This window comes from Misgurnus anguillicaudatus, chromosome 3 (assembly GCF_027580225.2).
Source record: "Misgurnus anguillicaudatus chromosome 3, ASM2758022v2, whole genome shotgun sequence".
Classification (NCBI taxonomy): Eukaryota; Metazoa; Chordata; class Actinopteri; order Cypriniformes; family Cobitidae; genus Misgurnus; species Misgurnus anguillicaudatus.
In genome coordinates, this window is record NC_073339.2 from 31833326 (window position 1) to 31846637 (window position 13312).

Below are 13312 nucleotides of genomic sequence, written 5' to 3' on the forward strand. Positions count from 1 at the left end.
CGTCATGTTAACCTATGTGCATCACGCGTCATGTCAATATACATGCCTGCTGCAGACGGTTCGAAGAGGTATATGATAAAAGAGATGCTTGCTTAATCTCACGTGTAATTAGAGAGTTTATTGTTAAGTGAGTGTCTTGCAAGTATCTTGTGAACGCGAGTGTCTCTTTTATCATAAACCACTTCATCATACCTGCAGCAGGCAGGTATTTTGACTTGATGCGTGTGGCACATAGGTTCACATGATGCGCCAAACAGATATTGTATGACGAGCAATACACATGACACTCTGAACCCATATTTTGCATTTCTGCCTCCTCGGAAGAGAGGTCAACGCACGCCACTAAATTTCGTATATGTTGGGTAAACATGTATTTTTAATAACCATTTTGTAACATTTACAGTAACCAGGGTTCACACACCTTAGTTTACTTCAAATTCAAGGACCTTTCAAGGACTTTCCAGGTCCAAAACCCGCAAATTCAATTACATTGTTGCAGTTCTCTTTCGAGGGAACTTGTGCTGCATCACTGTGGTAACACTTTGGGGACCCCTCCTGGGGTAAATGCGTCTGAATGTGTATATCAAATTCAACCAATGGTGAGGCTTAACGACAAAGACAGGGTGACACGGTGGCCAGGAAGTATATTGCAATCTGAAATATTGCCAAAGAAGGCATTACAGGGACGCAGGAAGTATGGCAAGGGAGACGCAGCGTCTTGTTCCCTTCTCAGGGAACAACAGTTACATACGTAACCCGAGACGTTTGTGTCAAACACAACTATGCAAAAAAGCTTTTTGGTATGAATCAACATTTGCATACAGAAGATATAAGCATTTAAAATGAACAGTTTAGCACGTGTGCTTAAAATGTCTAGATTTTTTATGATATTATCCTACACTACACAGGGAATAATATGGATTTTTTTTCCAGAAAACTTCTTGCATAAAATAGATTCAAGCACTTTCAATGACCTGTATATGTATGTATATTTTCAAAAACTTCCCAGGGCCTTGAATTTTTCCCCCAGGTTCACAAACTTTCAAGTATTTCATGGACCCGTGGGAACCCTAAGAAACACAAGAGGCAAGAACTGACCTGTAGTAGAAAGAGTCCCAGCACGAGCAGAGGTCTTGTACAGTGGTGCGTGGTATAAGGTGGGTTCAGGAATGTAGTTTTGCTGAGGTTCAAAATGGACCACAGGAAGCATGGGGTTCATCACCCTTGGCAAAGCATCTTCAATGACCATGTTAGTGTCATCCCAGCGACAAGCATCCATAAACATTCCATGAACCAAAATGCCGTCTTCCACAGTGGGAAGCTATAAATACAGACCACAAAAATCATGTCAGTCTGATCCTAACAGTTAAAGCAACACTATGTAGTTTTTTTACCTTTAAATAATGTCTCTAAAATTATTTCAGTGATAGAACAACTTATAACTGGACAAACTGTACTGTTGCTGCAACCTGAGCAGCCTCCTAGCTGCTACAAGCACACTCTGAAAGTGGCGGTGGAGGGTAGAGCACACCCCGCCCCTCCCCCTGCCTGCAGAAGAATGTTTGATACCAGGCACTGTTGCGCTTTTCAACCACATGGGGGAGCTGTAAGTCATTTTACATGAAAACCTCATAGTGTTGCTTTAATGTGGCTTTTCAACACGATTGTTTTGTGAATGTATGTTAATGCACTTTAATGCAGGGATAAACAGGAGACAGGTGCGGTCTTGAAAAGTAAAATTGTATATATTTCCTTGATCCCACACTGACCTCATTGTCCATGTCCAGTTCCTTCACTGGGTCGAGAGTTTTCAGAGCTTCAGTTACAAGGATCTGGTCTCTGTACACTGGTATCATGTTGAAGCAAAAGTTCAGCTCATCAATAGGCAGGTTGTATTTGCGCGCGTGATTCTGAAGAGCCCCTAGGAAACAGAGTACCAAACCTTTATTAAACAAAGGCAGCAATGGCACTGATTAATATTCCTTGCGAGGGTTTTACTCATTCTGTCGTCCTCATTTTCAAGGGTCTAATTCTGTAGGGATGCTCTTCAATTTGGCGGAGCAGGTACAGTAATAATTCAACAGTTTCACTTACCTGTGAGAAATCCTTGAGGAAAAAAGAAGCCAGAAATCCAGAAAGACTTGGGCTGACCTCTTGTGATCCAACTCTGCTCAAAAAAGCACACACAGTTCAAAAAACAGCTACTTCAACTTAACATGAAAAAGTGTAAGCCTATAATACAGTGATAAAGGTACAGTGATTGAAAACAAAACTGAAGAAATAGGCAGAACAAAAGCTCAACCACCAAAGAGAGTGAATATTGAGATCATTTCTGGTGCAGATCACGTACAGGGCACTAACTGGAGGGCCAAATGTATTTGATGTACACCATTATCTACAGGACTTTGACAAGTAACATTATATGATACTTTTCAGCAGGGCAGCATACTTTCATTTGGACTTATGTTAATTCTTTGCCCTTCTTGTCTGCCACAATCCTCACCCACTCTCTTTATGTGAAAAAGTACATCTTGGATATTCTGCATACGACAAAATGATCTTACAGGTTCAAAATGACATAAAGGTAAGTAAATGATGACAGTATTTTCTTTTTGGGTGTAATATTTCCTTCAATTCAAACAGCAATGGATAATCAATTTAGATGTCATGTCTGTGGGCTTGTATTCTGCAGTGTACTTCAATCGTGTTAATATGTAGTAAAATTTCACTACAGAAATTTTAGAAACGCATTTCTCTGGCATCACATCTTTGGGCCCTATCATACATCCAGCGCAATGCTTGATGAAAGTGTCTTTTGCTAGTTTCAACCTGGCGCAATTATCATTTTCACGTTTAGCGTTTATGTTGTTTTAAATAGCAAATGTATTCCGCCCAATTTTGTGCCCATGGGTGTTTTGGTCTGAAAACGAGGTGTCTTCAGGCGCATTGTTGGCGCATTGCTATTTTAAGCCAACTAAAATAGACTACGCCAACTAAAACCTGGTCTGAAGTCAATGGCGCAATATTGTTTTTGTTATTTAAAGAGCGCTTTAGTAATATGGGTCTATAAATGGGACGACAACACATGTTTGCTTATCACACACATGGATGCGCAGCAGCACACAAACATTTTTAAACATGAAAAATGAAAGGATTCAAATGTAAAAGATTATTATTGAGTCTCTTGGACATAAATGAGGAACGATTACGAGATTAGAAGGTGTAAAGAGCTGCATCACCTGCTGTAACCTGGTAGGTAATTCAATGTTTTGCTTTAAACAAATGCAAATATTGCATCTATTTTTAAATGTTTTTTTTTTTTAATGTTACCCCAAGGATTTATTGTATATGATGACTTTGTACCTCTGGGTATAGTGAGATGAGAACCTTTTTTTAAGAACACAAATAAAGAATTTTAAGTGTACAAACCTTTTTTTGCATAAAAAGTAAATTATTTTTTGAGATTACACTGATCATGTAGGATATCCATACATTTACAGCAATTAAAAGCCTGCTATTTTTACTTTCATGACTGAAAAAAAACCTTTTAAAGGTTTTAATACAAATGAAAACAACGCAATTTTTAACATCAATCTTAAACTGGTGGTCTTCTTCCTCTGCGTAGTTTACAAATTACGCCATCTAAATATGGAATCGGCATGGCGCGAGCGCAACTGGCTTTTAAAGCTCACATAACACATGCTGTTTCTGCATTTCTGATGTTAATCTGGAGTACCTATAGAGTAGTATTACATCCTTTATATCTCTAAAGAGTCTTTAGTTTAATCAGATTTATAAAAGAAAGATTGCTTTACCGAGTTTTTCCATTAACGTATGAAAAAATTTAGAAAGAGAAGTTACTACCGCGGGAGGAGCGAGTACGAGTCATGCAACACTGTTTAACTTATGATTCACTATATGTTCGTGTCATTTTATATAATATGCACTTATGTGCCTATTTCCAACATAAGACAAAAGTCTTACCGCAACTGCTTTTTTGACACTTTGCCTACAATTACCATGAGGAAACAACTCTTAAACTGTGTTAATAAGTCAGAATGCATAAAATACCATTGAACCACCCCTTTAAAGGCGATCAAAGCTGAGACTCTCATTATTTTATTGCACGTTACGCCAAAAACAAACCCATTACTCAATACGAGAATGGGAACAACCCTTTTAGACTGCGCACTTGGCGCACAAACCATTTTTCCCGTCGTAAAATTAGCAAAAGTGGATTCGGACACGCCCGTTTAGACTGTGCGTCGTGTGCTATAGACAATGCGCTTAGATAGTTAAAATAAGGCCCTCAATGTGTATACCTGTATGTGTGTTGAAGAGCAAAAAGTCTGTATCTTTGTGTGTGTTATATTAGATAGCATTACACATCCACTATGTACAGTACACTGTTATTTACTAAATTCTCTAATATCTTTAAACACAGAATATTAACAGCTTGATATCTGTAGAGAAAATATACTTAGATATTTTCATACCATATAACAAATTGTGTTGGAATTAAATAAAAATGCAGATGTTATGTTTATTAAGACTCACCTCTATGAAAGCTGTGCGCATGGTTAGGTCTTTAACCCAGCTACCCAGAGGTTTGAGGGACGGGTAGGCAGCATTAGACCAGTGAGTGGGAACTTGGTTGTTCAGGAAACTGTTATAGATTTTCTCCATTTCTTCTGACATCACTACTAGACCTTCTATTGCCTTTTGAAGTGTACTCAGTGACGTCTGTTTGCAGAAAACCAACAAATAAAAGACAAGAATATTAGGGTGACTGTAAAATGACTGTTGTTTGATTAGCTGCCATAATACATTTTTTTATTCTTAATATCCTAAACATATCTCTTACTCTAAGCACATGTAACAGGAAGTTAAAACGATCCACTTCTTGTCCAAGCACGGTGGTAAGGGAGTTCACTCTACCGTATTGGTCTTGCAAGAAAAGGCTCTCCACTGCTGAATCCATATCCAGCTTCTCTGTTTAGCACACACACACACACACACACACACACACACACACACACACACACACACACACACACACACACACACACACACACACACACACACACACAAACACACAAACACACACACACACACACACACACACACACACACACACAAACACACACATTCATGCAGGCAAACAACCAGGAGGTCCACAAGAATGGTTAAAATAGTTGTAAATTCTCACAGTAGCATACTCTTTTGCCACAACTTCTGCCCTAATTAACTTCAACACTTGCATTTGTTACTCTTTGATGCGTGCACACACTATGCAGTATTCATTTGACAAAGGATTTTGCTGTTGGGTTAAAAAAGTACTAAAAGGTATTTAAACAGGAATACACTATACATTTGTGGCAAGTAGAAAAACAGTAATAAGCTGTCAACCCTGATGCTTATGTTTTACCGTAAGATTTTGGTTAAATAAAAAACAGCAATGTTCTGTAAAACCTGGCATTCAAATTTACTAATAGAAAAAGCTGATCTCATTTAAATATGAGCGAAGATTAATGGCACTTAATTAAAAAGGAAAGTAAATGTTGAACTGAAGTGTTATTTAATATGATATAGTAGGAGTAGGATTTAATCGATGTGCTGGGGTAGAGCTTGCTTTTTAAGTCAAGGATTGGCAATGAAACACTAATTCTGTGGTGCACAATGCACTATTTAAAAGCAGTAATTGTTTTATATGCATGTGTGCTGTTGTTAGAAAAATGACAACCTGCATGAGATTTGAGTTAGTGATGTTTTTAATTATTTCACACATTAGGTGTTGAAATGTACACTTTTATTATGAAATATCCATTTACAGTTTTTCTCAGTTGCTAAAACACTAAAACCCATTGGCTGAACAAAGTTCTCAGTTGCCTGAACTCATTTATCTAATTGTGCAGGCTGTTGTCAATACCTTAAACCCTTTCACATCATAAAACACAATTTGCAGATCTCACTTAGACTTTTTAGCAAAACTCCAAACACATACTCATTCTCAAAACACAATCTGCACTTAAATGCACATGTCATGCATATTGCTAAACACAAGCAGCAACAATCAAATACAAATGTCATCACACATGTCATTGATTAAACACAACCACTCAAAATGGATTTAACCTGTTTTAAATGATGTGACACAACCAATATAAGCCAGTTCACTGTTGTATACAGAAGTACAGTGCATTTTAGGCTGTATTCTGTACAATGAACAAATTGTATGAACCTGAACTTTCCTTTTGTTAACAGTACTGACTGTACTGTTTTACAGTATTCCAGAAACAAAGGACAAGTTTGTGATATGCAGGGTATAGTACTGTAAAACTAGGGGTGAAAAGTCTGAGTTCATCTCTCAAAAGTAAATTTTTACATTAGTGAACATGTCAATTCCATCAAAATGGCCGTCTGTGTGTCATTGTTCATGAACAAGACAGTCAAAATGTTGCCATGTTGTCAATATACCAAGTATACACAATTATATGTGTCAGTATTTTTTATGTAAACTGTGGAGGAATTTACATGTTCACCTTTTTTTCTGTAAACAAATAACACAAATTGTGATTTTGAAAAAAATACAGTGAAAATAAAAATTTTCAAAAAATGACTCCAAATTTCAGGATTCACTTGACAGGAATTTATCAATTCAATTCACATTTACAAAAAAACAACAACATAGAAAACATGTTTCATGCTTACAGTAACAGATTATGACACATATGGTCAACAATTTCATGCTGTGTAGGATGAACTAATTCCTAAATGTTTTGAGGTGTAAGACCATTCAACAGAAACCAGTATAATGTATTTTGATGAAAATTAAATTGAAAATGCAAACAGCAGACATTTGTACATAATCATCTGCTTGATTGTATCAAAGCATTTGCAATTTGTCCAAAACAATGAGATTTACACTGTAAATATGTAAACATTGACTCCCTGAGAACTATATGTTTTGAACCATGTGTTTTCTATTTTTTGGTGTAGTGTTTACTCACTGTTTAGTGTATATCATTTTGATCACTTTGTTTATGAATTGAGAGCAGTGTTTGATTTTGAACACAGGTAAAACTGTTTTGAGAGCAGTGTTTGATTTTACACACAGGTAAAACTGTTTTGAGAGCAGTGTTTAATTTTGCACACAGGTAAAACTGTTTTGGGGCAAAAGTTTCATTTTGCAAGAGAAGTCAGAGGTTTTGCAAATAGTGCTTGAAGATGAGGTTTTGTGTTTAATGTTTTCAGAAAAAGGAGCAAGGTTTCAAAAATTGTGTTTTAGCAATTGAGAAAAACTGTAAATATTCATTTGTAGGTGTTGTAGTTTGCACTCATATCAAGAAAAATTCAAAGTTCACAGGACTAGGAGTGTATACATCTATTTTTTATTAAACTTGAATGGTTCGAGGCAATCGGTTTCCTAAATTAAAGGTGCTATAACTTCCATTGTATTCTTACAGTAAGATACTATAAAAAATGAACACTAAATTAACAGCAGAAAAGCTGTAAATTAATAGTAGGGGAGACCGGGGTTGGTTGTCACAATTTTTACTCATGCATGAATTGCTCATCTTCAAAAAATCTTTCAGCAGTAATTCCTACATGAAATGAAACTTTGGAGTCTTGGCTTTAAATGTGTATAATTTTTACTTTTAGAATGTATTGTATCAGGAAGTAATTAACCATCAAAGACACTCTGACACAATGTGACAACCAACCCCATCACGTTGTCCCTATAGAGGTTCAATAGGATTACAATGATAAATTGGGATCTGAAAAGATAATGTGTAATTTTTTTGTTTTTTTAAGCTAGAAACTGCAAATAAGTTTTAATATGAATACCACCCCTATGATAGTCGTTATTAATGCCCATTATGTTTAACCAATGGGATTAAAGTGGGTGATCAGTTACTTGAACAGGCTTTATGCCCAGCTGCACTATGAACTTCAGCCAGCTCCTTGTTTCCTGTCTGCCATTATTGGACAAACTGATTAATCCAGGTGTGTCTGATTATTGTTGTTGTGACTACGGAGGTCAGGCACACCTGGATTAATCAGTTTGTCCAATAATGGCAGACAGGAAACAAGAAGCTGGCTCAAGTTCAGGAAGTAGTGCAGCTGGGCATAAAGCCTATTGTCTACTGTGTTGAGAAACAAAATGAAATAATTTTTAGTGTTAAAACCTCTTTATTTAATGCTTTATTTATTTTATTTTAACAGCAAACAAAAACAAACAAACAGAACAAGAGTCTTAAAAGGTCTACATGTCCAATATTCTTATCTGACAACTGACTTTTTTGACAAACATGATAAGCTAGCTGCCACACGGCTTTAACTTGATCGCTAAAAGATGACTGAAAATAAAGCTACTACTTTTGGCTTTTTAATGAGTGTTTTGTTTTTGAATGACTAATATCCTACAAGATCTCAACACAAAAACAACACCAACATGAAAATTTACTATGACCCATAAAAATAAAAAATTGTCTCCTAACCTCAATGTTTTCTGTCTGCTCAGCAAAATTTCCAGTGCAAATGAGTAAGCTATTAAAGGCTAACAAATTGATATCAAAATTGTACCACAGTGCCATGTAGTATGTCTGGAATAAGCAGTGTGACAACCAACCCGTGAGACAACCAGCCCCGGTCTCCCCTAGACTATTACTCTACATTAGGGTTTACAGCATATTTTACTGTGTGGGTGTGAAACTCACCAGGGATCCTAGCCAAGATGGAGTCAGCTAGTTCGTGGACCACCTCATCATTACTCTTTCCTCCACCTGCTGATGAGGAACGGGGCTGGACCTCCAGAATGGTGCCGATCAGCGTCATTGTCTCCTGACGCTGTTTCAAAAAGACCCATCTGTGTGTTAGACTCTTTATCCAAAACTGTGCGCAATACCCAAATTGCAGGGATAGTCCCACTGAAGAACTAAAACATGCTTAATCCTGGAGAACCCACGGGTCAAATTTGGCCAATGTTAACTGCTGCTAATAAAAGGGTTCTTGGGTTCTCCAGGGTTCAACGGCTCGTATTGGGAAAACATATTTGGAGAATAGATTATAATTCAAAAATTCCTCAGTGGAACCTCCTTAGGGCTCCTGTGGGTTGGCTAATTATTGTCTAATTTGTGGGGGGAAAGAAAATGCTGGATAGCCAAAATTTAAGGCCATAAGCTAAGTTCAATTGAATGTATTATTATACATTCCATACATCACTATTATTTATCATATTTTTTTATCATTTCTAGTCTGTGGACAGTAGGCCTCTAAACTTTATCAATCGAAATAAGGGGGCTCAGCACATTTTTTACAATATCTGACACTGCCTGTAAAAACCCAGCTAAAGTCATTTTTTTGTGATTTACATTTTTCTACATTAAATCATCTGACATAATGTAAAGAACATTCTGTGAAAATATAACTTTGATATATTTAATATTGACTAATTAATTAAAGCTCACGTAACACACGCTGTTTCTGCATTTCTGATGTTAATTTGGAATACCTATAGAGTAGTATTACATCCTTTTTATCTCCAAAGAGTCTTTAGTTTAAACAGATTTATAAAACAAAGATTAGCTTTACCGAATCTTTCCGATAACGTATGAAAAAATGAAGGAGGAGGAGTTATACCGCGGGAGGAGCGAGTACAAGTCATGCAACACTATAGAACACTGTTTTAACTTATGATTCACTACATGTTCGTGTCATTTATATAATATGCACGCGACTATTTCCAACATAAGACAGAAGTCTTACTTACCGCGTGCAACTCGTCATGACCCGGTTGTGAAAATCCACCGCTTCAAACACACACGCAAAACAAACACACACGCTGCTACCCCGGATAATAAACTACATCCATTGTTTTCATAATGCTGACTATCTTGTCCTTACATCCAAAAACACACTTCTTTTGTGACATTGTTAAGTTTTGAAAATAAACAAAGCTGTGTCACGTGAAAGATGTTTGCAAGTTGTAGCGTCTCCCGCTGATTGACGGGTGGGTGGGGTTTTCCAGGGGAAGTGCCCATATAAAGAAGTGATACGTATAGAAAACCCCTGAAACGTCAGTTGGACCTGTAATCGAAAAAAACTTTCCGAAACTTGTATGAACCCTGGCGAAGTGCATTCAGCACAGAAATACTCTGTAACACGCCCAACTGCTTTTTTGACACGTTGCCTACGTTTAGCATGAGGAAACAACTCTATAACTGTGTTAATAAATCAGAATGCTTGAAATACCATTAAACCTCCCCTTTAATATTAAGTAAGACCACGTAAAAGATTGTAATCAATTTAAAATCAATAAGACTTTAGGCTGGATTTCACAGACAGGGTCACATATGTTTTCTATCATAGCAGTTTACCATATGTGAGCACCTACAGACTAGACACACACCGACAAATATGAACTATAACAGCAGAAAACCTTTAAAAATGACACATTGATTATACTTGATTGTTTTTATATGTAATAAATAGAAATATTCCACAGTAAAAAAAAAATCTCACATATGGTTAAAGGTCACCTTCTTCCTGATCCCATTTTTCAAACTTTATTAAGTGTGTAATGTTGCTGTTAGAGCATAAATAATACCTGTGTGCGTGTGTGTGTGTGTGTGTGTGTGTGTGTGTGTGTGTGTGTGTGTGTGTGTGTGTGCGTGCGTGTGTGCGTGTGTGTGTGTGTGTGTGTGTGTGTGTGTGTGTAATTTAAGCTGAGTTTGTTACTCTTTATGATCCCATAGGTGAATTACCTGAAAGGCCAGGTTGGCGTTTTCATGCATGCCAAAGATCTCTGGATCATCGATCAGAGGGAGATTCTCAATATATTGCTTATACTCTGTCAGGCTGTCTGAATCCGGAGCAAAATAAATCCCTGTACATTAAAAAAGAAAAGTGTGTGTTACAACATGTTTATTTGGGTCTTGCTTCCTTTTCTTTCTCTCTGGACTTTTGAAGATCACCTATTAAGTTATTGCATTGATGTATCTATTTACTTATAAGCAGTCAATTCTCTGCACAAATAGCTTATTAAAGGTAATATCGTCTTAAACTCACATGAAATAAGTAATGATGTCTCTCTAACAAGATTTAGTTTAAAGAAAGTTTAACATTTAGATATATATTTTGTGCATCCCTATCAGAGCCAAATGGAATTGCAAAAATAATGCACATACAAATACACGTTTTGAAACCTACAGAAACCCACAAAGGCCATATGTTATAAGTTTCCTTTTTCCCTTAACCCCAATATAATTGAAGCAAAGATTTTCCTCCACGGTACATTGTGATCCTGAGAAAAAAGAGGGTGTCTGAAACGGTCACTGGACCTTGGCAAAAAATACACTTGATCTTAAATTTATGCAATGTATAAATCTGAATAGCAAGTTCAATACATAATACATAAAGTGAAGCCAACTCTGTGTCCTTATTATTAAGCACATGTGTGAATGTGTGTGTATGCAGGTTGGGGTTGTAAAGGACAAATCTTTAATAAAATGCTTTACAACTATAGTAAAACACATGAAATGACTTGAGACTGTGTAGGTTGTCCTCACTAATAAAACAAAAACTCATACTTTTGTCCAAATCTACGAGAAGTCCTTACTAATATACTCTGGTGAAAGTGACCTTAGGATGTCTACCTGATTTAGAGTAGTTATAGCCCTCCTCTAATGTGGCTGGAGAGAAAAAACCCTTAAGGATGGTACGCAAGCATCGCTGATCCCAGGCATCTGTCACTCTGCCTCCATATGTAATCTCACCTAAAGAGGCAGTAAAACACACACACACAAATGCAAACATATTTACTGACTGCTTGCATCGCTGCCTGACACCTTGCCAGGAATTAATGAGACAGCCTGACATTGTGCGAAGCTTCTTTAATGAATCTTTCCCGGAGCCTCTCGTAATAACATTACTGGAACATTCTCTCGTAGTCCCGGCACGCCACCAGCTGCACCAAATTTAATAACGCTTACTGTCACCAACTGATCGCCTATAAAATGATGAATACTTAGAGCCGTGCATGCAAATTAGGTTTAAATTATTTTAGAGCACAAATTAAAATCACAGAAGTCCAATAATGTTAGAAGACATGAAACATTTTGGCTTTTAAAGAAAAGTCTTTTAAAGAAAAGAAAAAAAACAAGGGCTTGTCAACATTTTATTTATAATAATTTAATTTACTTTTTACTAATTTAATTATTAATTTGTTTACCTTTATTTTTTGTCCACATTTTAGAATAATAGACTCAAATTACTGGAATTATGCTGTGATTAACTTTTTGTGTGTTTTTGTGTTTATTAAAGAGCCAAAATCGAAAATGACCTGTTGCAGTGTGTCATGAAGCTGTCCATCAATGTATACAATGTGCAAAGTAGTTGAACCAAAACATGCAGGATTAATAAAGTTATTGGCTTCTAAAGTAGGGAGTCGACTCTGAATCGCTGAAACGAGTCATCATATGGATTGAATCTCCTGCCTGACTTTATCCACGTAATACCAACACTTTGCATAATAATCTCCCCCTACAGCCTTGCCCAGGAGAAACGAAAACTATAACCTGCCCACACAGACACTTCAGCTAGTTAGTGTGTAAACATCATATCACGCTGTGTTGTCGGTTTGTGTTGTTTTGACTACCAAAGGATGAAGATATGAAGAATCAGTGGTTAAAATTACTTTTTCAAGGAGAAAAGATACCCATATGGTTCAGTACCCACTTTATTTGAAACAACATGCATCTCCTAACCATAACCTGTAAGTTACATACTTGCTTAAATGAGTGTAAAATGTAAGTGTCTGTCGTCGTTTTTATTGCTTAGATTAATGATGAATGATGTCGCTGTTAAAACTCTTAATATTCTGTCAGAGAATCAAGTTAGCAAGTGGCTAACGCATGCTGCACTTACGGTTTTGCTATGGCCCAGTTGGCTTACATACTTGCTTAAATGAGTGTAAAATGTTAGTTTCTATCGTCGTTTTTATTGCTTGGATTAATGATGAATGATGTTGTTTTTTAAACTCTTAATATACTGTCAGAGAGTCACGTTAGCAAGCGGCTAACACATGCTGCACTTACGGTTTTGCTATAGCCCAGTTAGCTTACATACTTGCTTAAATGAGTGTAAAATGTTAGTTTCTATCGTCGTTTTTATTGCTTGGATTAATGATGAATGATATATATTGATGTCAATAATTGATGTCTTCTCAGTAAATCATGTTAGAACTTGGTCAATACATGTTGGACTATTGTTGGTCTATGCCACTGATCTGTGGTCTGTGCGCAGACTGTAT

At 36.6% G+C, this 13312-nt stretch overlaps 1 protein-coding gene across 1 annotated transcript in view; it reads right to left on the minus strand.

Annotated features, from left to right (window-relative positions):
* The window catches only part of dnah6 (dynein, axonemal, heavy chain 6), a 99787-nt gene that overhangs the window by 461 nt on the left and 86014 nt on the right, over nt 1-13312 (minus strand). The window contains exons 71-78 of the mRNA XM_055205484.2: nt 11658-11777; nt 10767-10888; nt 8721-8850; nt 4865-4992; nt 4558-4743; nt 2095-2167; nt 1770-1921; nt 1099-1321 (exon numbers count right to left, since the gene is read on the minus strand). Coding sequence (XP_055061459.2) covers nt 1099-1321; nt 1770-1921; nt 2095-2167; nt 4558-4743; nt 4865-4992; nt 8721-8850; nt 10767-10888; nt 11658-11777 — 1134 coding nt within the window. The remainder of the gene's footprint in view (nt 1-1098; nt 1322-1769; nt 1922-2094; nt 2168-4557; nt 4744-4864; nt 4993-8720; nt 8851-10766; nt 10889-11657; nt 11778-13312) is intronic.